General features: G+C 42.9%; 1 protein-coding gene across 3 annotated transcripts in view; it reads left to right on the forward strand.

Annotated features, from left to right (window-relative positions):
• Positions 1-1,200: 1,200 nt before the first annotated feature.
• The window catches only part of LOC115192171 (WW domain-containing transcription regulator protein 1), an 83,512-nt gene continuing 60,331 nt past the window's right edge, over positions 1,201-24,381 (forward strand). For 2 of the 3 annotated variants that reach the window (XM_029750370.1, XM_029750371.1), the window contains exon 1: positions 1,201-1,930. In XM_029750370.1, coding sequence (XP_029606230.1) covers positions 1,527-1,930 — 404 coding nt within the window. In that variant the 5' untranslated portion in view covers positions 1,201-1,526. The remainder of the gene's footprint in view (positions 1,931-24,381) is intronic. The other variant, XM_029750372.1, reaches the window with a different exon arrangement.

Consider the following 24,381-nt stretch of genomic DNA (forward strand, 5'->3'; position numbering starts at 1 on the left):
AAATAACCAGCAGAGGCTGACTCCATTTTCACATTCACACTGTTGGTAATGCGTACATATTGGATCATAACTATAAAAGTAGCAGAGATCTCACTCTTAGAGTATATTATGTTCAACAATATATTTAAACAAATGCCTTTTTCTAAATGTTGATTTTTCTATATTCATAAATGAATGTAAAATTTAAAAACAAATCTAAATACTACTCATTGTACAGAGCAAGCGGTAAAGCTTCTTATGACACCAATATTTGCTTTTTAGCACCTATAGATGAAGCTATATGGAGTCTTAAAGGAGGCCTGGGTGAGGACAAAATGGAATAAATATGCCAACTTTGATAAATTATTTCTCATATATTTTTAGATTCAAATCTCAAATATATGTCAACAATCCTTTGCCAAAAAGATTATTCAATAGTTTAAATTTCGTGAAATTTCCCAAAATCATGGTCTTTATTTTTGTCTGGGTTTTGCGAGGTATAACTCATTAGTGGATATTTTAGATTTAAACAAAAACTTTAGATAGAATCCACCATGAGTAGTCTAACATATGTTGACATAGTAATGAAATGATAGCAAACACAGTGTTTTTGTCATTTTTTCTAATGTAGACCTCTGGACACACTATACAGAATTGGCCTCTGTGTTAAATAAGTGGGAGTGAAAATGCACTGTGGAGGGAAAAAGTAGGGTAGCCTACATTTGACAGGCATGGGCGCAGCCTATCTTTCATGATACTATATATGGGCAAATTAATGACAAAACATCTCAGAACCTCACAAGTTTCAAGTTATTATTCAACAGATGGGTAATTTTTTTCACTACCTTACGTTGAAAATGATTTCACTTGTCCAATCGACAGATAGACCCTGTGGACAGTTTTCCACTAACTTGAACTATTCTTAACTTGAACTATTCTTAACATTGTTTTAGTTCATAGTCTCTAGGCCTATAGACCATCCCCAAATTATCTCCAAATGTAACAGAATGAAGCAGCCGTGATTTATTGCCAAAACAAACTCTCAACAACTCTATTCCGCAACTTTGTGGCGTTCAGTAGTAACTATTTAAACATTTTTATAATTGTTACACCCGCCATCAATAGTTTCAGTCATTTGAGAGATTGTTTTGTAATCACGAAACTGTATTAAACCCCTCTCGCGCCGGAGCTCATGAATAATTCATGACCGACTGCTGACACAGGCGTCGTAAAAAAGTTGAGTTAAACTTTGGGACGGGAGTGAAGTTCGGGCAGCACCAACAAGAGCTATCGAACTGGCCGAGGCAAAGAGAAAGTACATTTCTTATTACTTTTCTAATGTAGGGATACGTTTGTGTTTTTATCTAACTCTTTCAGAATTGTTTTAACGCGAGTTTGACGGCAGCAAGGTGATAACTATTTTTATCCACACAGAGGAGGGTTTATGAACGTTTCAAGAGAACTCAAGGTTTGAAATCTCTCTTCGCCTCGAAACGTTTTCGTTTTATATTTTCTATATTGCGTTGTAACTTTTCCACTTAGCCAAAATGAGCAACCCACTGCAGCCAATGCCAGGACAACAAGTTATCCATGTCGCTCAGGACTCTGATACGGATCTTGAGGCGCTTTTTAATTCGGTTATGAACCCGAAACCCAGTTCATGGAGGAAAAAAATGTTACCCGAGTCCTTTTTCAAGGAGCCAGATTCTGGATCTCACTCCCGACAGTCGAGCACTGATTCGGGCAGCCACCCTCCCAGGCTCACCGTACAACACGTACGGTCACATTCCTCGCCCGCGTCCTTACAGCTTGGATTGGGAGCCAATCCAACTCCAAGCCCAGTACATCACTCGCATATCCGGCACCAGTCTTTCGATGTTGCCGAAGAGTTGCCCCTGCCTCCTGGATGGGAGATGGCCTACACGTCAACTGGACAGAAGTACTTTCTCAAGTAAGCTTTTTTATTATACAGAAAACACACAAATGTCCCCAGTCCCTTTAAAAAACAAAACACCAGGTTCAGTCAGTGCAAGCCTCACTTCAGATAACTTTGGTTCATCTCAAGTGATGGGCTTAAATGGGTTGTGGAAAATCTGTGTAATTTGAGTGTAAATCCCAACAACAATAGTTTTGGCTCACTGTGCTGAACAAGTGCCCCCTTTTGAGCACTGTGCGGCCAGTTTGACTGAGTACACTGTTTTTGTGTCTTTGTTTGACGCTGTCAGCTAAGAACCTATAATGCCACCACTTATGCCGCGTTCAAAACAACTGGGAACTCGGAAATCTCCCACTTACGACTTCAGTGCGTTCAAAACAACTGGGAACTTGATCATCCAACTCGGAATTCCAACTCGGCCCCTTTCTAGAGGTCCGACCTGAAGATAACCGAAGTCATGATTAGACCTCATATTTTTCAGAGTTCCCAATTGTTTTGAATGCGGCATTGTTCAAACAAGTCGAACCTCATTCGACGTGTAGCCTCAAATATTTTGCGTGAGCCGTAGCCTACCTGTCTGTGCTTGCAGTGAACACTCACATTTTTCATGTAGGCTGGTAGGATAATCTCATTGCTAGAATTAGTCAGTGTGTTGTGCTAGACCTATATAATAATAATAATAATAATAATAATAATAATAATAATAATAATAATAATAATAATATAAACGAGCACCTGGCCCTAGTAAACTCAATGGAACGTTTCCCCATTCATTAGTGAAGTATCTCCTTGTGCAACGTGATCACAGACCACCTCTAGTGTATTGTGCAACAGCAGTGAAGTTGTCTTTGGTTTCGTTCTGAGCCCCAGCCGGTTAAACCACAATGGCTGTAGTGTTTCTAATCCTCACCCCACGCACAGGGATAAATCATATTTTATTTGTCACATGCGCCAAATACTACAATTGTAGACTTTACTGTAAAATGCTTACTTACCATCTCTTTCCCAACAATGCAAAGTAAGAAATTAGCGTAGAAATAAAGGAAATGGTAACACAATAAAATAGCAATAATGACACTATGTACAAGGGGTACCGGTACCGAGTCAATGTGCAGGGGTACGAGGTAATTGAGGTAATTTGTAGGTAGAGGTAAAAGTGACTTGGCAATCAGGATAGATAATAAACACAGTAGCAGCACCGTGTGTGAAAGTATGTGTGTTTTTGTGTGGCATCCATATGCGTGTGTGTGTGAGCGACCGTAGGTAGCCTATGTGTGTGTGCGTTGGCGTGTCAGTGTAGTATATGTGACTGTGTGGGTAGAGTCCAGTGAGTGTGCTTAGAGCTGGTGCAAATAAAAAATGGGTCAATGCAAATAGTCAGGGTAGCCATTTGATTATCTGTTCAGTCTTATGGCTTGGGGGTAAAAGCTGTTCAGGAGCATTTTGGTCCCAGACATGGCGCTCCGGTACCAGTTGCCATGCGGTAGCTGAGAGAACAGTCGCTAACTTGGGGGGCTGGAGTCTGGGCCAATTGTGCGCTGCCCTATGGGACTCCCAATCACAGCCGGTTGTGATACAGCCTGGAATCAAACCAGGGTCTATAGTGATGCCTCTAGCACTGAGATGCAGTGCCTTAGAACGCTGCGCCCCTCGGGAGCCCACACTTAATGGTGGTGTTGGAGTCGTGCATGACCAAGCAGTCGTGGGTGAACAGGGAGTACAGGAAGGGACTAGGCATGCACCCCTGAGGGGCCCCCGTGTGTAGTTGCTTACCCTCATTACCTGGGGGCGGCCCGTAAGGAAGTCCAGGATCTAGTTAGAGGGAGGTGTTTAGTCCCAGTGTTCTTAGGTTAGTGATGAGCTTAGAAGGCAGTATGGTGTTGAACTCTGAGCTGTAGTCAATGAAATGCATTGTCACGTAGGTGTTCCTTTTGTCCAAGTGGGTAAGGGAGGTGTGGAGTGCAATAAGGATTGCGTCATATGTGAATCTGTTGGGGGCAGTATGCAAATTGGAGTGGGTCCAGGGTGTCTGGGATGATGGGGTTGATGTGAGCCATGACCAGCATTTGAGCCATCAAAGCATTTCATGGCTACAGATGTGAGTGCTACGGAGCGATAGTCGTTTCAAATCAAATTATATTGGTCACATACACATATTTAGCAAATGTTATTGCGGTTGTAGAGTAATGCTTGTGTTCCTAGCTCCAACAGTGCAGTAGTATCTAACAATTCACAACAATACACACATCTCAAAGTAAAATAATGGAATTAAGAAATATATAAATATTAGGACAGGTTACCTGGGCATTCTTGGGCACAAGGACTATGGTGGTCTGCTTGAAACATGTAGGTATTACAGACTGGGTCAGGGAGAGGTTGAAAATATCAGTCAAGACACTTGCCAGCTGGTCAGCACGTGCTCCGAGTATGCGTCCTGGTAGTCCGTCTGGCCCTGCTGCCTTGTGAATGTTAACCTGTTTTAAGGTCTTACTCAAATTGGCTACGGAGAGCATGATCAGACAGTCGCCCGGAATAGCTGGAGCTCTCATGCATGGTTCAGTTTAGCTATCCTCGAAACGAGTATAGAAGGCATTTAGCTTGCCTGGTAGGCTCGCGTCACTGGGTAACTTGCGGCTGGGTTTCCCTTTGTAATCCGTGATAGTTTGCAAGCCCTGCCACATCCTACGAGCGTCAGAGCTGTTGTACTAGGATTCAATCTTAGTTCTGACGCTTTGCCTGTTTGATGGTTCATCTGAGGGCGGAGCCAAATTTCTTAGAAATGTCCGGATTAGTGTCCCGCTCCTTGAAATTAGCAGCTCTAGCCTTTAGCTCAGTGTGGATGTTGCCTGTAATACATTGCTTCTGGTGGTGATATGTACGTCCGGTCACTGTGGGGACGACATCGTAGATGCACTTATATGGTCAATTCCTCAATGCCATCAGATGAATCCTGGAACCTATTCCAGTCTGTGTTAGCAAACCAGTCCTTTAGATGAGCAGCCACTTCATTGACCCACTTCCATATTGAGCATGTCACTGGTACTTCCTGTTTGAGTTTTTGCTTCTAAGCAGGAATCGGAAGGATAGAGTTATGGTCAGATTTGTCAAATGGAGGGAGAGCTTTGTTTGCGTCTCTGTGTGTGGAATTAAAGTGATGTAGAGTTTTAGTTTTTTGCCTCCAGTTGCACAGGTGACATGCTGGTAGAAATGAGAAGACCGATTTGGGCATGGTTCGGAATGTGCAGTATGTAATTCGCCTCAGTGTCATTGAAGTAGAAATCCTCATCTACATCGAGGTTAGTGATCGCTGTTCTGATATCCAGACGCTCTTTTCAGTCATAGGAAATCATGGCAGAAACATTATGTACAAAAAAAGTTAGGATCAAATAAAAAAAAATAGCACAATTGGTCAGGAGCCTGTAAAACAACTGCTATTCCCTCCAGCGCCATCTTTTCAGAATAAGTGACCTTTCACCTCTCACTTTAGCAGATGCCCAAGGTATACTGAAATTAAATGTGTGTGTGTGTTTGACAATATCAATGTGAGGCTCCATTTTGTAACCTGTTTCAAACACACACACACCTGTGATCCCTGTTCTTGTTCACCTTGATAAGAAAGGGATTACCTCTGAAAAGAAAAATGACAAACTACCGTAAATTCCGGACTATAAGCCGCAACTTTTTCCCCAGGCTTTGAACCTCGCGGCTTAAACAATGACGCGGCTAATATATGGATTTTTCCCGCTTTCAATTTTTTTTTTCAAAAAAAAACACATTCTGTGACGTGCTCAGTTTTTTGCCGGCATGAAGCTTTCATTAGACCAATGAAATTGCCGAACGGGTTAAGGTCAAACAAGGTTTTTGTTTACGGTTTAGATTAAATCGAGCGCTCTCAAACTTCTCATCATTCTGATTACGGTAGTCATTTTGTCACCCTCATCATGGCAAAGACACGGAGAAATGCATATGATGCAGCTTTCAAGTTGAAGGCGATTGATCTGGCTGTTGGAAAAGGAAATAGAGCTGCTGCACGGGAGCTTGGTCTTAATGAGTCGATGATAAGACGTTGGAAACAGCAGCGTGAGGAATTGACTCAGTGCAAAAAGACAACTAAAGCTTACTGCTAATTTTTTCTTTTTTGTTACAAGCCGTGTTTCGTTAAAGCCTGTGTAAAGTTCATTTGTTTCAATGTACCGGTAGGCACCTGCGGCTTATTTATGTTCAAAATAATATATATTTTTTAATTCAGTGGGTGTGGCTCATATTCAGGTGCGCTTAATAGTCCGGAAATTACGGTAAATAAAAAGTGATTACCTTATCAGTGCAGAGCCTTCCTCTGCTGGCTCATACCTCTCCTGCTGGAGACAGTCAGTCTTAATGCAAATGAGTGTTGTCATCTTGTTCCACAGAGTCAAGAGTCACCAGGCAGACCCATTCTTCCCTGCCCCAGGGGTCACCATGGCTATCTGACTAGGCAGAGGTTAGGGTTGTGTGGTAGGGGTCAGCTCGGCAGGGTATCCTCTATAGGGGCAGTAGTTATAGGTGTGAACACACCCTGGTCTCCACGACGTCTCACTGCAGCAGAGGTCTCTCTGCTAAAACATACACTCACTTCATACACCTTTTTTATTTTTTATTTTATTTTTTACACACTTACCTAGATCTGTTCCTGGATTACTCTATTTAACAGTATCAACAGCCCATCAAGACATTAGCCCGATGATCATTGTCTCCAAGAGTAATCCATATCAGTTCAACATTAGCTTAAACGCCAGTTGACCCGGTGAAATAATGAATAACAATACAGAGGGGGTGTTTTTCCCAGGAAACAGGCAGGCTGAAATGTAAACACCTAGTGTGAGATGATGAGAGAAGCAGAGGGACATGGCTGGTCTGTACTGCCTGGCTCTATGGCTGGTTGGCTGCATGCTGACCCTCAGGAGAACTAGCCACGTCAGGAGAACAACCACGGAACAGACAGACCACTGATCAGTAGGTCTGGCTGTTCATTAGCTAGATAACTTTCCACAGAAAAAGGAGAGGGGGTTGGCTGTGCTTGCATGTGACGATTTTGTAATGGGAGAAAAACAGAGGGGAGGAGAGACTGCGAGAGATGGGAAAGAGCGAGAGGGGGTGGACAAGTGGGAGGGAGAGAACGAGAGAAATAGAAGGGTGTGAGAATGGAGAGTGGAAGGAAAACAAGTGGGAGTGAGAGGCAGGGAAAGAGTTTGAGGGGAGGGATGGAAAGACGGAGCGGCTGAGGCTTTTTTTTTGTGAGCTCTCTTGTTGGCACCTGTGGAGAGGAGGAAAGGAAAGGGAGGGAACGACTGCAGTCTAACCCCAGGCTCAAGGAGGTGTCTCCTCTCCCTCTCCTTTCTCTGGTTCCCGGCCGGGGGTGAGAACATGCCTGCTCATGCAGAGGTTTTCACAGTTGGCTCTGTCACCACCAACAAAGCTGGGAGCCCCGGCATCACCGCACCCTGCAATTAACTAGGCAGGAAAACAGTCTTGTCTGCCCGTCCCGAAGCTGCTGGATCTTTTTAGTTTCACTCTGAGCTCTTTGTTAAGGATGCCACTGCTGCTCCATCATGTCTCCTGTCCTGTCTGCCTTTAAAACCCTTTAAGGCATTAGTTTTTTCAGAACTTTTTCTTTGTTCTATTGCAGAATTTTACTGTACAGTTGAATGTCCCAAAAAAGGATGGGATACACTGTGTACTACTCAAATGAAAAATAATAGGGTTAAGGCCTTTATGGCTTTAGAGTCCTGACATTTTTTTGAGTCCTGTGGTAGCACCTGGTAATAGGTCAGAAATGTAGAGCTGGGACAATAAACCGAAAATTACTGATATCGACATTGCCTTCCTCTCACCAAAGCATTTTGCATAAGTCTGTAATTTTCTGTGATTATGCGACAACGTTCCTGTAGATTGTACTAAAACAATTACAGTAATAGCCGATGCGTTATGTTGATTCCTGCTACGAAAAAGTAAATGCCTGTCCCTGTTTTGCTGTCAGCTGTTGTGTAAGGGAGCCACTTACTCCCTCTCCACACTGTGCACATGGAGGAGGGAGATATGCATTCAGAGAAGCACAAGCATATGTGACCTACCGTCTCATACAATGTAGTTGGAGGAAACATGGGGAAGTAATGCTGCTTTAAAAGTTCCTAAATGTATAATCCCATTTAGGAGCAAAAGGCATTCAAACATTTTGCTGTGATTTTCACACTTGCTCTACATTAATCGAATCATTGGGAACATGGAGAAAAGGAATACCTTCACCAAATTTCCAAAATGGATTCTCTGAACATTATCTCACCAAGTTACCCTATTAGGCAAATCATTTACAGTATTAAATTGCCTATTGTTGTATAATAAAGAACCTTTCCCATTGAACAAATCAAAGTTTATTTGTCACGTGCGCCGAATACAACAAGTGTAGACCTTACAGTGAAATGCTTACTTACAGGCTCTAACCAATAGTGCAAAAAAGGTGTTAGGTGAACAATAGGTAAGGAAAGAAATAAAACAACAGTAAAAAGACAGGCTCTATACAGTAGCGAGGCTATAAAAGTAGCGAGGCTACATACAGACACCGGTTAGTCAGGCTGATTGAGGTAGTATGTAGATATGGTTAAAGTGACTATGCATATATGATGAACAGAGAGTAGCAGTAGCGTAAAAGAGGGGTTGGCGGGTGGGTGGACTCAATGCAGATAGCCCGGTTAGCCAATGTGTGGGAGCACTGGTTGGTCGGGCCAATTGAGGTAGTATGTACATGAATGTATAGTTAAAGTGACTATGCATATATGATAAACAGAGAGTAGCAGCAGCGTAAAAAGGTTTGGGGGCACACAATGCAAATAGCCATTTGATTACCTATTCAGGAGTCTTATGGCTTGGGGGTAAAAACTGTTGAGAAGCCTTTTTTCTGCAGCCTTGTGTATGTTGACCTGTTTAAAGATCTTGCTCATGTCGGCTACGGAGAGCGTGATCAGTCATCCGGAACAGCTGATGCTCTCATGCATGCCTCAGTGTTGCTTGCCTCGACGTGAGCATAGAAGTGATTTAGCTCGTCTGGTAGGCTCGTGTCACTGGGCAGCTCGCAGCTGTGCATCCCTTTGTAGTCTGTAATAGTTTGCAAGCCCTGCCACATAAGACGAGCGTCAGAGCCGGTGTAGTATGATTCAATCTTAGCCCTGTATTGGCGATTTGCCTGTTTGATTTACATTTACATTTAAGTCATTTAGCAGACGCTCTTATTCAGAGCGACTTACAAATTTGATGGTTCGTCGCAGGGCATAGCAGGATTTATTGTAAGCTTCCGGGTTAGAGTCCCGTACCTTGAAAGCGGCAGCTCTACCCTTTAGCTCAGTGCGAATGTTGCCTGTAATCCATGGCTTCTGGTTGGAGTATGTACGTACAGTCACTGTGGGGACGACGTCCTCGATGCTCTTATTGATAAAGCCAGTGAATGATGTGGTGTACTCCTCAATGCAATCGGAAGAATCCCGGAACATGTTCCAATCTGTGATAGCAAAACAGTCCTGTAGTTTAGCATCTGCTTCATCTGACCACTTTTTTATAGACCGAGTCACTGGTGCTTCCTGCTTTAATTTTTGCTTGTAAGCACGAATTAGGAGGATAGAGTTGTGGTCGGATTTACCAAGTGGAGGGCGAGGGAGAGCTTTGTACACGTCTGTGTGGGGAGTACAGGTGATCTAGATTTTCTTTCCTTCTGGTTGCACGTTTAACATGTTGATAGAGATTTGGTAGAACTGATTTAAGTTTCCCTGCATTAAAGTCTCCGGCCACTAGGAGCGCCGCCTCGGGGTGAGTGGTTTCCTGTTTGCTTATTTCCTTATACAGCTGACTGAGTGCGGTCTTAGTGCCAGCATCTGTCTGTGGTGGTAAATAAACAGCCACGTAAAGTATAGCTGAGAACTCTCTAGGCAAGTAGTGTGGCCTGCAATTTATTACAATATACTCTACTTCAGGCGAGCAAAATCTAGAGACTTCCTTTGATTTCGTGCACCAGCTGTTTACAAATATGCATAGACCGCCCCCCCCCCCGTCTTACCGGAATGTGCTGTTCTATCTTGCCGGTGCAGCATATATCCCGCTAGCTGAATGTCCATGTCGTCATTCAGCCACGATTCCGTGAAACATAGGATATTACAGTTTTTGATGTCCCGTTGGTAGGATCTTCGTGATCGTACCTCGTCTAATTTATTGTCCAATGATTGCACGTTGGCGAGTAGTATTGAGGGTAACGGCAGCTTTCCCAGTCGCCTTCTCCGGGTCCTGATCAGGCATCCGGCTCTTTGTACCCTGTACCTGCGTCGCTTCCTCTTGTAAATAACGGGGATGTTGGTCCTGTGGTGTGTTTGGAGAATGTCTCGTGCATCGTCTTTGTTGTAGAAAAGATCTTCGTCTAATCCGAGGTGAGTGATCGCTGTCCTGATATCCAGAATCTCTTTTTTGGCGTAAGATACGGTTGCAGAAATATTATGTACAAAATAAGTTGCAAATAACGCAAAAAAACCCCACATAATAGCACAATTGGTTGGGCGCCCGTAAAACTGCTGCCATTTCTTCCGGCGCCATTTTAGCTACAGTGCTGTTCATTGTTTACGGCCATTTAGTATTGTTCAAACCCTCTAAAGCCTTGGACCCACCCATCTCTTAAATAATCCACATTGGAACACATGCGAATGTGGCCATGTGCTAAAGCAGTGATTAAGTGCTTAAAAAATTAATATTTCAACAATAAAATACTTTATTAATTTTAAGTGCTAAAGGTAGTAGCCTGCAATTCCGAAAAACGTAAAACACACAAACACCAAAAGCTGTGTTCGATACTCATACTAACCGCACCAAGTGTTCTATTTGTGAGATGAATTGAGTATATAGTATGCTTTTTGGTCATAGTATGGATGTAGTTAGTATGCCAAAAGTTCCCGGATGTCGTACTAAATTTGCCAAAATATGAAGTAAACACGCAGAGGACACTATTTCCGTACTTTAGGCCCCACAATGCAATTCTTCAGGAAATGGGCGTGGCTCCGCATCGTTTCTAGATTTTAAGAAAATGGCGGAAAATATGCAACTGATGTACGAGAGCGGATACAAATTCATTGCTTTAACTAATAATGATAAATGTAAAGAAAATGTTGAGCAATGTAATAAAGTAATGACTTTTCAAATAAGTTACCTTAGTCTTTATATTGGCTGACAATTTGTTAGATATGCTGTCCTTACAAACCACATAGCGTATCATTACAGCAGTATGTACCGGTATGTTGTTAGCTAGCTACCTAACGTTAGTTGGCTACTTATACATCAAACTTGCCAGTATATTAACTATAGGCTATCTAACTAACTACCCAATGTTTATTGACTTGATTATTTCCTGTCATTCTTAGCTTAGCTAAATGGTATAGTCGTTGTGCGTTCTCAATGGACATTCAGGTGCTTCCGTAAATTCGCTCTGGCTATCTACTCCGATTTCAGCGCACTCTCGTCTGAGTGTACCAGAGAGCGCGAATAATGAATTTACGAGCGCTCAACACCCGTTGAATATGGCCGGTGTCAGTAAACGTCGGCAAAAAAGTGTAATTTGTTGCCAGCAGCACAGTTACAACCACCAACGCTCTGGATAACAAGAGAACTGCCTAACCAGCTCTGCTAGGGCGAGTAAAATGGTCAGTGGTCTCATATGTGTCTGGAAGTAGCTAGCAAGCTAGCCAACGTTAGCTTGGATGCTTGACTGCATTGTAAGGTCAGAAAGCTCAAATCAACCCTACTCCTCAGCCCGAGCGTCCAGTGTACACTCCGAGAGCCAAACGCTCTGAATTTACGGACAATCTGACAATGCTCTGAATTTACGAGCGCACTCTGGCATTCCAGATTGAATTTAAAAGAACACACCCAAAGTTATAAAATGTCTAACTAGTAATTTGTTATGCTAACTAGCAAGCAAGAGGTTGCATAGCAACAGCATCAACTTCCGGTAGACATGCAAAGAGTTAGTACGCTCAACTGAAAGCATACTGTTCATTTACAGAATACTAAAATGAACTAGTAGTGTATATACTCATTAAGTATTTAGTATACAGTATGTTAGTATGAGTATTGGAACACAGCTAAAGGCTTAGATAAAAACTATCTAGGCCTATATCATAAGATCCTTTTAAGTAACTTTGCTGCAGGTTATGATATGAACAAAAGGATCTAGCTTGAGAGCATATTTCTGTCCTGTCCTTTAGAGCAGGACATGTAATGTCCATGGCCTTTTCATTGCATTCCTTATCTTTTTAAAAATATGTTTGCCAAGTTGTGTCCAGTCCGGGGTATGCTTTCACATCTCTGGGAGGAAGGACATCAACATTGTGCAGCAGCTGAAACCTGGTTACATCTGAGTGAAAGGCCACAACAACACCAGGCTCCAGACAATTAAAGCTGTGAAGGAGGAAAGCAGAAACAAATAGACAAGACATTTAAACCTTGCATACCAGCAATAACATTCCTTCAATAACATCCAAGCAATAAACTCCAAGTACAAAGAAAGAAATAGCAGAATTGTTGCTTGTTCATCCTTGATCATCTTGTACTGGTGGTTTATGCTGAAAGACAAATTCCAGAAAAATTGGATAAAACATGAATTAAAGTCCTATAGCTTGCTATTGCCTGTTGACTGCTACAGCTGTACTAAAATGCCCTGTACACGTCTGCTTCCAGCCCAACAATGGCAATGCAGACACAAGATAACTAGCTAGATTTAGCAAAGGTTAGCTTCATAATTACGAGCTGGCTAGATGTAAATGGTATTCATCTAGCTAACCAGCTAGTAGAGCATGCAAAAAACAACCTTGAAATCTATAATCCAATAGCTATCATTTCATCGTGGCTAGCCAACGTAGCATGTGTCCCTATAACGTAACATGGTGTTTGATTAGCTTGCTAATCGATTAGCATTCGGACCACAGTGGCCATCTGTAAACAATGGCTCATTGCGGGATGAAGCAAGCTACAACGGTACCAGTATGCCATTGTCTAGCTAGCTAGCAATATAGCTAACAATAGCTAGCAATGAAAGCTACATACGTTTTTGTCTCAAAGTAGTTATCTTGGCATTTTAACTGTAGACTCTTACCGGTCTATGGATTATAATGATTCATGGCAGACTGAAACACTTCCAGACTGCTTTAGCCACAGAAGACAGAGAAGTGTCTACCAGCAGCTGTATTCAGGACAACACTGGCATTGAAAGCTGTAGCTATACTTTGGATGTAGTCCATGACTCAAATATTAGTAAATACAATGGATCTTTCAAATATCCGTAGTAGCATAGAGCAGGATGTGCCATTTGACAGAAGCCTTGAGTGACAGAATGGACTCATGAATGTCCCAACCCCCTCATCTCAACCAATTATGGCTTGGCAAGATTCTGTAATTTCTCAGTGTCTTAACAGCTTTGTGATTTCACATTTTATTTACATTTACTGATTACATACAAGTTTGTTATTAAGGCACATGAAAGCTCACATGTTCAAGAAGGCATTTTGCCCCCCACCCAAAAATGCATTTTGTTGAAAAAAGGTTTTTGGTTCAAATGTCTCTCCTGTAAAGTAGTGACGTGCGTCATATACTCAGCTATCTGTAACGGGTCACATATGACCGTTGCTCAAAATGCATTTGCGGGAAAAATACAGTTTTCAAAGCAACTACTGTTCTAGTAACAAAGAGGATAGTGTTTCCACCAAACGGACTTGCTGTGAATAAATGTCAGTGCATGATGACGTACTGCACACAATGTACTTTTTCGGTCATGTACCGAATAAAAAGTTCAATGTGTTTCTATTTTCAATAAAATACCAAATGTATCTACTCTGGTCTTTGCACGTGTGCTCTAGCCTGCAGCTCGCAGAAACAGTGGCCGTAAGCTGTGCAGGTAGGCTAGTCTACATGATAATTATTTTTATTTGTCAAATGGCAGTCAAGCATCAATCATCCTGTCACCAGAATAAGACCCTCAATATTTATTGAACAAGAGCAACACAATCTCTGTGCACTTTCACCACCCTGTGAAGTTAATCTGTAGCCTAATAAACTGCATAGCTTCCCAAATCATAGTGGCCCACACACCATATCACCACGTGACTCCAAGAGTACTTTGATATGATGGTTATTATATCAATATTTGTGCAGAAAGGCGTTTCCACCACCATTTCTCGCTTAATTAATTTTACAGAGACAAAAAGATCCCTCTGTCAAACGAACAAATGATCGGTCTTTAGGCTATGTACCCTATTTTGCATTGATAATATAATCTCAGTGACTGTTCAAACAATAAACCAAACAAAATTGTAGCCTTATTAAATTATTGGAATCCCCCCGAAAAGGTATTTTATTTAGACCGCTGCTTGCCGTGTGTTATTTTTAGTTTTAGTTTTCTTGAGAAAAAGTATGCCATTCTATTTTTAGTTGAGATGGGAGCTATTACATTACAGCTGCATCTCAAACTGGGATAACTTTGTAGGTTACACTGGCAAGTAAAATAATATTTGCCAGGGCATATTATTATAAATCTGATTATTTCACGAGGGATATGTGGAAAGCTAAAAGACTAGCTTGCTTGCTGATTATTAAAAAAAAAAAAATTGCCAGCCAGCTATCTAGCTGAGGAGCCTACAGCCTACTGGCAGACACAAAATTAGGTCATGTAAAACAAACCTAAACTTTTAATTACATGTAGCTATTATTTAAATATGCTTTTGCTTTTCTTTCAAATTAGCTTAAATTGTGAATTTTGCTAAAAGTTGCGTGCTGCTCCAAAAAATCTGACTCCCCCGAAGCGCACGCGCACCAGTATATTAACAGAGTAAAGTGAGCGGAGAGCTTAACCCTGCGTTCCCAAGCCGGACTGAGTAGTAGCTGCCTAGCTCGCTTCAGTAAGCCTGATAGAGGTGTGTGGGAGGTACAGTACACAGTATAACTTACTGTAAAGTGTTACTGGTCTGTGTGATAGGGAATGATGGTGAGAGGGATAGAAAGAGTGATAATAGAGAGAGGGAGATCTGCGTGGGTGGCTTTGACATCCCTGGATTCAGGACTGGAGGAGGTAGGTGATTAATGCTGAGGCAGAGGAGCAGAGAGGTCAATCAGTGTTTAGCTAACCAATGTCTTGCTCTCTGCTGGGTTGAGTTAGTACAGGGGTTTGAGTTGGGACTGAAATCTGGACAGTCTGTCCTGATACATTGAGGCGGAGGTAAAAGTCATGACACCGGAGAGAATGGGGGAGATAAACGAAACTTCATCTTCTGCTTGGAGCCCTTCATAGATCCCTACATGTCTGCTGTCTAGTTTAGGCCTAGTGTAGTGCTTTCATCTGGGCTGCAGACTCCAAGCTGTATGTGTGTGTCATACACAAGGCTGTCTCACACACTGCATACCAGGGTGTCTGCTTTACTTGGAAAGCCCAAAATTCCTCAATGTATGGATGTTTTTTTTGTAACAAAAACCTGTGAATAAGGGTAGTCTGTAATTAAGCATGAGTTTGATGTTAGATGGCGGTCAGTATCTTCAAAGTGCTTCATACAGACCCACATGAATCAGACCTATATCTGTTGTAAGTTGAATTCTGTGTAGCTGAAATAAAAGCTGCCATAGAATATGTAATGTATAATACCATATTGGTTGTGATTGTTACCATTTGTGGAATCTATCACAGACCAGCCGTATCTGTAGTGCTGCCTGTGTTTGTGTCCTGGTCTTATCGAGGTTCCGACTGAGAAGTTGTTGCCAGACGCGTGTTTATAATAAACACTCAAACGAGTGCAGACACACAGGCCCAATCGAGCCAATGCTTGAGTTAGACTAACCATGGCCTGGTTTCCCAGTAACAATGGAACTTAGGCTTACGAGTGTTAACGATGCATCTTTTCTACATCAGATGTAGAGATGTAATATGCATTTCCCAAAACACCACACAGAGAGAACAGTCGCTAAGGGCGTCATGGGTCATGTGTCTACTGATGGGATCGAAAGACCGTAGCCTGTAAGTAGCAAAATGGAACTCAATTTATTGAACATGAAATGTATTTCAGTATGATTGAAATAGGCCATCTCTGTCGGCGGCAAAAAAATGGCACCGACAGAGATGGTCGCTTCGCGTTCTTTGGAAACTATGCAGTATTTAAAAAAAACAACATTTTTTATGTGTTATTTCTTATATTGTTACCCCGGGAAATCGTAAGTCTTATTACATACTGCCCGGGAAGAACTATTGTATATAAGAGCAACATCAACAATCAAATGTCGGCCATTCTACCTACCACAAAACTAATTTGAGATCAATGTTACCTAAATTTGATCAGCATATTGATTGCACGACACGTAGGGCTAATACTCTCGATTAGTGCGATGCATACAAAACCCTCCCTCCCCTGCCCTCCCTTCGGAAAATCCAACCATGTTGCTCGTCCCCGGCTTATAGGCAGAAACTCAAACAGTATGTACCAGTGGCGAGAACCATTCAACGCTGGTCTGACCAATCGGAAGCCACGCTCCAAGATTGTTTTGATCATGTGGACTGGAATATGTTCTGGTCATCCTCCGAGAACGACGTTGTTTTATTTATACATGCATGCATACATGCATACATACATGCGTACATGCATGCGTACATACATGCGTACATACATGCGTACATACATGCGTGAGTGCGTTTTTATAAATAAGTGCATTGGAGATGTCAGAAACCGTGGATGGATGGATGGCGGCATTCGCGAAAAACTGAAAGTGCGATCCACCGCATTTAACCACAGAAAGAGGTCTGGTGATATGGCTGAATATAAACACTGTAGTTATTCCCTCTGCAAGGCAATCAAACAAGAGAAATGCCGGTACAGGGACAAGGTGGAGTCGCAATTCAACGGCTCCGACATGAGACGTTTGTGGCAGGCTCTACGGGAAATCACGGACTACAAAAACAAAAACGGCCACTTCACGGATACCGACGTCACGCTTCCAGACAAACTAAACACCATTGCCCACTTTGAGGATTATACAGTGCCACCGTTGCGGCTCGCGAACGAAGACTGCTACCCCCCCTCCTTCTCAGTGGCTGAATGAGTAAAATATTTGAACATGTTAACCCTCGCAAGGCGCCATAACCCTCGCAAGGAGTCCTCAGAGCATGCACAAACCAGCTGATTTGGTGTGTTTACGGACATATTTAATCGCTCCCTATCCCAGTCTGTTGTCCCCATATGCTTCAAGATTGCTACCATTGTTCCTGTACCCAAGAAGGGAAAGATAACTGAACTAAATGACTACCACCCCGTAGCACTCACTTCTGTCATCATGAAGTGCTTTGAGAGACTAGTCAAGGATCATATCACCGCCACCTTACCGGCCACCCTAGACCCACTTCGGTTTTCATACTGCCCCAAAAGGTCCACAGATGATGCAATCGCACAGCACACTGCCCTATCCCATTTGGACAAAAATAATACCTATGTAAGAATGCTGTTCATTGACTACAGCTCAGCATTCAACACCATAGTACCCTCCAAGCTCATCAAACTGGTGGCCCTGGGTCTCTGCAAGACTCGAGGGGGGTGCGGTCTGCACAATGCACCACCGGGGGTAAACTAACTGCCCTCCTGGACACCTACAGCACCTGATGTCACAGGAAGGCCAAAAAGATCATCAAGGACAACAACCACCCGAGCCACTGCTTGTTCACACCGCTATCATCCAGAAGGCGAGGTCAGTACAGGTGCATCAAAGCTGGGACCGAGAGACTGAAAAACAGCTTCTATCTCAAGGCCATCGGACTGCTAAACAACAATCACCAACTCCGAGAGGCTGCCGCCTACATTGAGACACAATCACTGGACACTTTAATAAAGGGATCACTAGTCACTTTAAACAATGCCACTCTAAATAATGCCACTTTAAAAATGTTTACCTATCTTACATTACTCATATCACGTGTATATACTGTATTTTATACCATCTACTGCACCTTGCCTATGCCGCTCGGCCATCGCTCATCCATACACTTATGTACATATTCTCATTCACTCCTTTAGATTTGTGTGTACTAGGTAGTTGTTGGGAATTGTTAGATATTACTGCACTGTTGGAACTAGAAGCACAAGCATTTCACTACACTCGCATTAACATCTGCTAACCATGTGTATGTGACCAATACTATTTGATTTGATTTTTGATTCTACTATTTATATTTTCATGCAGTCATCTTGGTTTTCATTTGAAGCATATTTTTAAACATTGCTTGTTTGTTGCAAAGACATTGGCAACTTAAATGTTTTGTAAAAAATGTCCTGACGTTGTCGGCGGTCACATGTATAGACAAATAAACCATGATCTTCTATGTATAGCGGAGATCCCAAAAGAATCCAACACACTTAGCTGTTGTACGAGTGGTCTGAGGCTGGCGTTTAGAATATGAACGTTTTCAAGTGTGACAATGACGATGGTTTTGGGAAACCGCTCAGAGATTTAATGACGCTCTTATGAATGTTCTAGCGATAAACTTGGCCTTAAGATGCTTTTTGTAAAGCGGGACCAGCACATTGAAAGTGTTTTACTTTTACCCACTGTTATCATCTGATCAGTATTTGATAAATGTTATAGTAGCTACTTTAAGATTTTAGGTGTTTGGGAAATGTTTATGAACAGCTTGTTTGCTCCACAGGGTCTTTGAAAAGGCCAGCTATTTGCCCGGTGAGTACCAGGTGCGTACCAGGTGCATACCACAAACATGCCTGGATGGCCCTTGAACAGTGTATTGCCAACTTGAAAGCATCCAGTGCATTTTAATCATTTAATGTTAGTGGCTCAGTTGGGACAAAAGGCTGATTTTAATCTCTGGGTCCTCACCGCACAGAGGGATGTGATTACCACTTACTACAGCACTACCACGGCAGGCTTGGATAAAACAATCTGTTTGAAGCCCTCTTTGATATCAAACCAGTAGGGGAATGTGAGAGGGGGGAGTGATCTGATAGCATCACTTGAGCCTGAACCGTGCCTTCTGTTATAGCGGTCCTAGATCCCAAGGGGTGGGAGTATAATCATGGCCCGGCTAGCAGAGTATGTATGCTTGCACACCGCTCCAGCTCAAGTCCTTTCCAACTGCTCCGCTAAAAAAACGCTCCTTGCGGCCTTCCGGCACTGCATCGTGGCGCTAGAGGCGTTACTACAGACCCGGGTTCGATCCCGGGCTGTATTGCAGCCGGCCACGACCAGGAGACCCATGAAGCGGCGCACAATTGGCCCAGTGTCATCCGGGTTAGGGGAGGGTTTGGCTGGCCAGGATGTCCTTGTCCCATCGCACTGTTGCGACTCCTTGTGGTGGGCCGGGCGCATGCACGCTGACTTCGGTCGCCAGTTGTATGGTGTTTCCTCCGACACATTGGGGTGGCTGGCTTCCGGGTTAAGCAAGCAGTGTGTCAAGAAGCAGTGCGGCTTGGCAGGGTTGTGTTTCAGAGGACGCATGGCTTTCGACCTTCGCCTCTCCCGAGTTCCATCGCTGCAACTCCTGTACAGACAAGACTAACTACCAATTGGATATCATGAAATTGGAGAGAGAAATGGGTAAAAAAGAAATAATACGCTTAAAAAAAAGTAAGCTCCTTGCTCACAGAAAAATACAAACTCCCGCTCAAAATTCACTCCATTTAAAATCACCATTTAACCAACACCCATCTATTTTTGTGTGTACCTGGACATTCCATTTACTTTTGAATTATTGAAACTTAACCATATGATTTGAATAAAAAGTAATAAAAAGTAATAAACAACATGAAAAGGTGATGGTAAGAAGCGCTCATTTAAAATAGGCTACATGTTGTATTAAACGGCATATAAACACTAAGTAGGTCAGGAGCCAGACGGGTGGCCTAAGAAGGAACGAAAATGAATTATTTAGGCTATATTATTGTTATTATTTTCAAAGCTATAGCCTACAAATAAATACATTGTGAAGCATTTGCGAGTGTGACACTAGGCTGGTAGGAACATTAAGCGCCCAGCATTTAAACTACGTTTTGTTGTATTAAATCATTATATTCTGGAAATTGCGCTTATAGGCTGTGACTTACTTAGAATTAAATAAACATTTTACGAACAATTCCTAATTAGGCTCGGTCTACAGTGCCTTTTGAATTCACTTTTAGAAACACTGTCTGTGGCTTCAGGCTCATGCGATGGTGTCTGGAGAGCAGGCCAGCAGCGGAGATTATCCTCTCTGTGCTTGCAGGGCCACTGGGGACGCTTTTGGGGCCACTTTTGCCAGGCTAGACAGGGATGCAGAGTTGTTTTAATTTTTATAAGTAGTCCTGAAGGTTTTTCCTTGATAGAGATGTGTAGATAATATAACAAAAATGAACAAAACTTTTAAGAGATCAGATATTTGTTTGTAAATACTTTGTTACAATGTGAGTAATTTTGGTTCTATAATCTATGGGCCGGGCAGTGAGCTCTATTGGAGCGGGCGAGAAGGCCGAAGCTCTAGCCTTTGGGGGAAACTCGCTCCAGTCAAATTGTGTGCACTCCAGCTCAATTCCGCTCACATGCTCTGGCTGAGAGTAGGGTAGGCCTAATGGTTGGTCGGTCAAGCTGGGTTAGGGATGTCCTGGGTGGATTTATAGGTCTAAATGGGAAGGTGGGATTTTTGTTCTGTTCCGCACCTGTAAGATGGACTAGTGGCTAAGCGCTGGATTGTGGTGGTGGGGCTCTACCAGGAAGGTGGGGTGGGGAAGTGGCTGAAAATAGCACCAGACCACCGGTAAAATGTGGGTAAGTCTAAGTGACTGGTGAATGTTTTGATTAAGGTCACAGCTACATCTTAAGGGCAAGACCAGGTCAGAGCGGAGTCAGCTATTCTCAGAAAACTGTCCTCCATGTTGGCACAATGTGTTCCATGACAACAACGTTCTAATTTGGATTCTTCCTAGAGTGTCATTGTTCTGGAATGTTTGGTGCCATACGGCTTTGGCCAGAGCACTCTTGACCAATGGCAGAAGAAGAATGAACGATTTAGTGTGGCAACAGTTGGCACTAGTAGGACCCAAACTTACAGTAGGCAGCCAGGTAGAGTACAGTTGATTTGAGTGTCTTTTTATTTTCTGCCCCATGGCCAATTCCAACCACCAGTGTTTTGGTTGGTCAGTAACATTTTAGTTTACTACCCTGGAGGTCAGAGTTTCACTGGGTCTCTAAGCTGTGAGCCACCTAGCTGTGACATGTTACATCTGCTGGGCAAAGGCACATGTTCTCGCTCTGGTCACTGCTTGAACAGTTGTAGGGCCATATAAAATCACAGAATTCAACAACATAAAAAAATGTATTGAACTTAGTACAAAATCAACTAAATGTATTGAACTTATTAGAAAATGCATTAATTTGCCCAATTTAATCATAAGACATGAAGAAAATGCATAAGTGATTTGTATTTTCCTGCAACTTTCTGAAAAGGCACAGGAATGCCTGTGTGTGTGTGAGCGTGCCCTTTGTGTTGTGGTAAACGATGATGCTAATAATAAGCTTCTTCTGGTAGAGATGGAAAGGCTTTCCCAAAAATCTTATCAATTACATGTTAGTACATGTAGCCTATGCCTGGCAGAATATCATGAGTGGTCTCCTGATGTGGTTTTTGTCAAAATAAAAAGTATTAGTGTGCTTTTTAAAACATTTTTTTTTTTTGGAGTGAACCTGACAGAACGAGGAAAACAAAACAAAATTTGCTAAACTAAATGGAATCAGGTAAAAAATAAAATGGAATTTATAGGGCTATACTGTTTTTTGGGAATAATTGAAAACCCTCCATCCTCCTCTTCCTCTCAGACTTGGCTAGAAGTAAAGGCCCAAAATCAGGGGACACAAGGCTCCCCCTCTTTTTCTTGATCTGCTGCCTCATACACTGCTCCAGGCCAAAGGAAGGAGGGGGCAGAGGGGTAATGGTTAGGGAGTTGTACACAGGGAAAGTGAGGGAGTGGATATTCTAAACCCACAAGGGGCATGATAAAAACAATGGCCTGTACTGCTGCAAAGAAACAGCCCTGTCTGCAACACAGACACATCTGAAGCCTCTGGGCCTATCTGGAACAGCAAGAACAGATGTTTGTCAAGACTGGCAGCCAATCAGTCTGCCAGGCAGTGAAGCAGCTAGCCAAGCAAGCAAGCAGGCAGACATGCTGGATACCTCTGCCTCTCCTTTCTAGACAGGCAGACTCTGAGGCTAGCTCTGTATTTTCCTGGCTGGGGTCTGTGCAGTGCGGCCACGCTGGATCCACTTTCTGTCCTGATATGTTAGTTGGAAGAGCATGAAGACATGCTTGTTTGGCCGTCTGGGCCGCTCTCCTCTCCTACTGATCGGGGCTAAACAGGACAAGAGGGGCTTTGTACAGCAAGAGAGTTGCACAGCTCCAGGTCCTTGCGTGCCTCTCAGATTTAAATGGTATGAAAGCAATTCAAGTTGAAGGAAATGTCATGTGGGCTGAATTTAAAACCAAAGGAGTTTGTGGTCCGAGTCTGTTTTTCTCTCTGGCCTTGAATAGGAGCAGGGCTGGCGGCAGAGGTTAGTGAGTTGGAGTGGTCTGAGCTCGGGGCTAGAGGAAAATCCTCCACAGCTCCAGGGCTCTCGGTTTTAAAGGGACAGGAGCGGCTTGTGTTAGCTCATTTGGACAACAAAATGGCTGCTTTGAAGCAGCCCAATAACACAGAGCAGAGTGGAGAACAAGGCAGTACTTTAGTTTGTCCTTGATATTGAGTCCTAACAAGGGGAGGCATACAGACTAAGTGAACATATGTTTCGTTACTGCAGTTTAACTGTTGGTTTGAAGTGTTAGCCAAGAGTAAGGCGCTCAAGATGTTCGCTAAAACTATTCACGAGAATATTACTTTCACATGTACTTTTTTACCCATTGGATTGTAAATACTTACATTATAATGTGTGTCAGTGGAGGGAGAGGAGGAGCGCTACAGAGACAGTGGTCTTTGGATGATAGTAATAAAGTTAGCCACAAAAGAGAAAGAAATAACAAATTAGAAAGCGAGGTGTTGAGGTGAATGGGGTCTGCCAGCACAAAGTTTGTGTGTGTGAGAATGTATGATAATCTCACTGAGGTCTACTACAGTCTTGTTGTAGTTCCCTTCCAGTCTCCTCCACACAACAGCTGAGGGCACAGCTCTCTCCTGTGGCGCCCCCGCCCAGCCCTCACCCAGCCTCCAGCCCCATTCCCTAACACACAGTAAGAAAAAAGTATGAACATTTATGCACTCGCTACTTGAAGTTGCTACTTTAGCGTCTGCTAAATGACTAAAATGTCATATTTAATCCATTGCAACAGCCCTGATATTTATGGGCCAAGAGCCGGAGACTGCCAGGATGTGTGTGTTTGCGAGATACCTGACCTTCCCTGGTCTCCCTTAAGGACACATCCTCTGGGGGCCAGGCGTCATGGTGTATGTGGGGCAACGGAGGGGCAGACTCCCTCCTTGTTTACCCTGGATGTGTTGCCACTTTCTTTAGTCACATCAGTCTACTGCCCTAAACAATGCTCCTTTTGAGTTGTGGCGTTGAGTTGATCATAACTTAAAATAGATATTTTCTTGCACATCACAAGATGTATTTATATGTCCTGATATTCAGCAGTGATTCAATTACTGTACACTAAGAAAATAAAAACACATCTGTGTTTGTTGGCAAACAAAAATTCTCCAGTCTGAAATATAATATTTCTGATGCTCAGAGTTCAGGAAAGTTCTAGACTAGTGGTGTGGGTGTGAGATATGTAGGTTGTGCTGTCTTGGCTGTGAGTTCTGAGTGCAGCAGTGTGTTTTTTATTTTTATGGTGTTTAAATAAAGAAGCAGGTCATTGTCAGAGCATGCGTGCGTATGTGACATTGACCCCCCCCCCCACCTTCAATTCCACTGGGTGGTCTTCAAAGACACCATGTCCTCTGCATTTCATCCATGTAGTTGTTCATTGTTTTTTTACTTTTTCCCCTCATTCGCTGTCTTTCTGCCTCTCTCGCTCCCTTTCCATTCCAACACGTACAGTATGTTATCTTTGGCCTGTCTCTGTTGCATAACAAGCCTTATTTGTTCTTGTTGATGTATGTCTCCTTTTTACAGTGATGGAAGGAAATAAAGAGCTAGTGCCAGGGTTTTCCACATGACGATGGAGATGGGCTGTTTTTAATGGCAAAGTGGTATTTTCCATAGACTACCTCACACCCCCTCCAATAAGCAGTTGAAAGAGATGGTGCGGTCCACAGGATATAGAGCTGGTCATTTCCTATTGTTTTGGAGGGAGAGAGAATGGCTACAGGGGACTCATAATGCTCTCTCTGGGCTCTGACAAAGTAAAACGATGATCGTGACTCACTCACTTCAAAGGCACGTACAGCGGGGGAAGAAATGGAGA

The sequence above is a fragment of the Salmo trutta genome, chromosome 4, assembly GCF_901001165.1.
Source record: "Salmo trutta chromosome 4, fSalTru1.1, whole genome shotgun sequence".
NCBI classification, from domain to species: Eukaryota; Metazoa; Chordata; class Actinopteri; order Salmoniformes; family Salmonidae; genus Salmo; species Salmo trutta.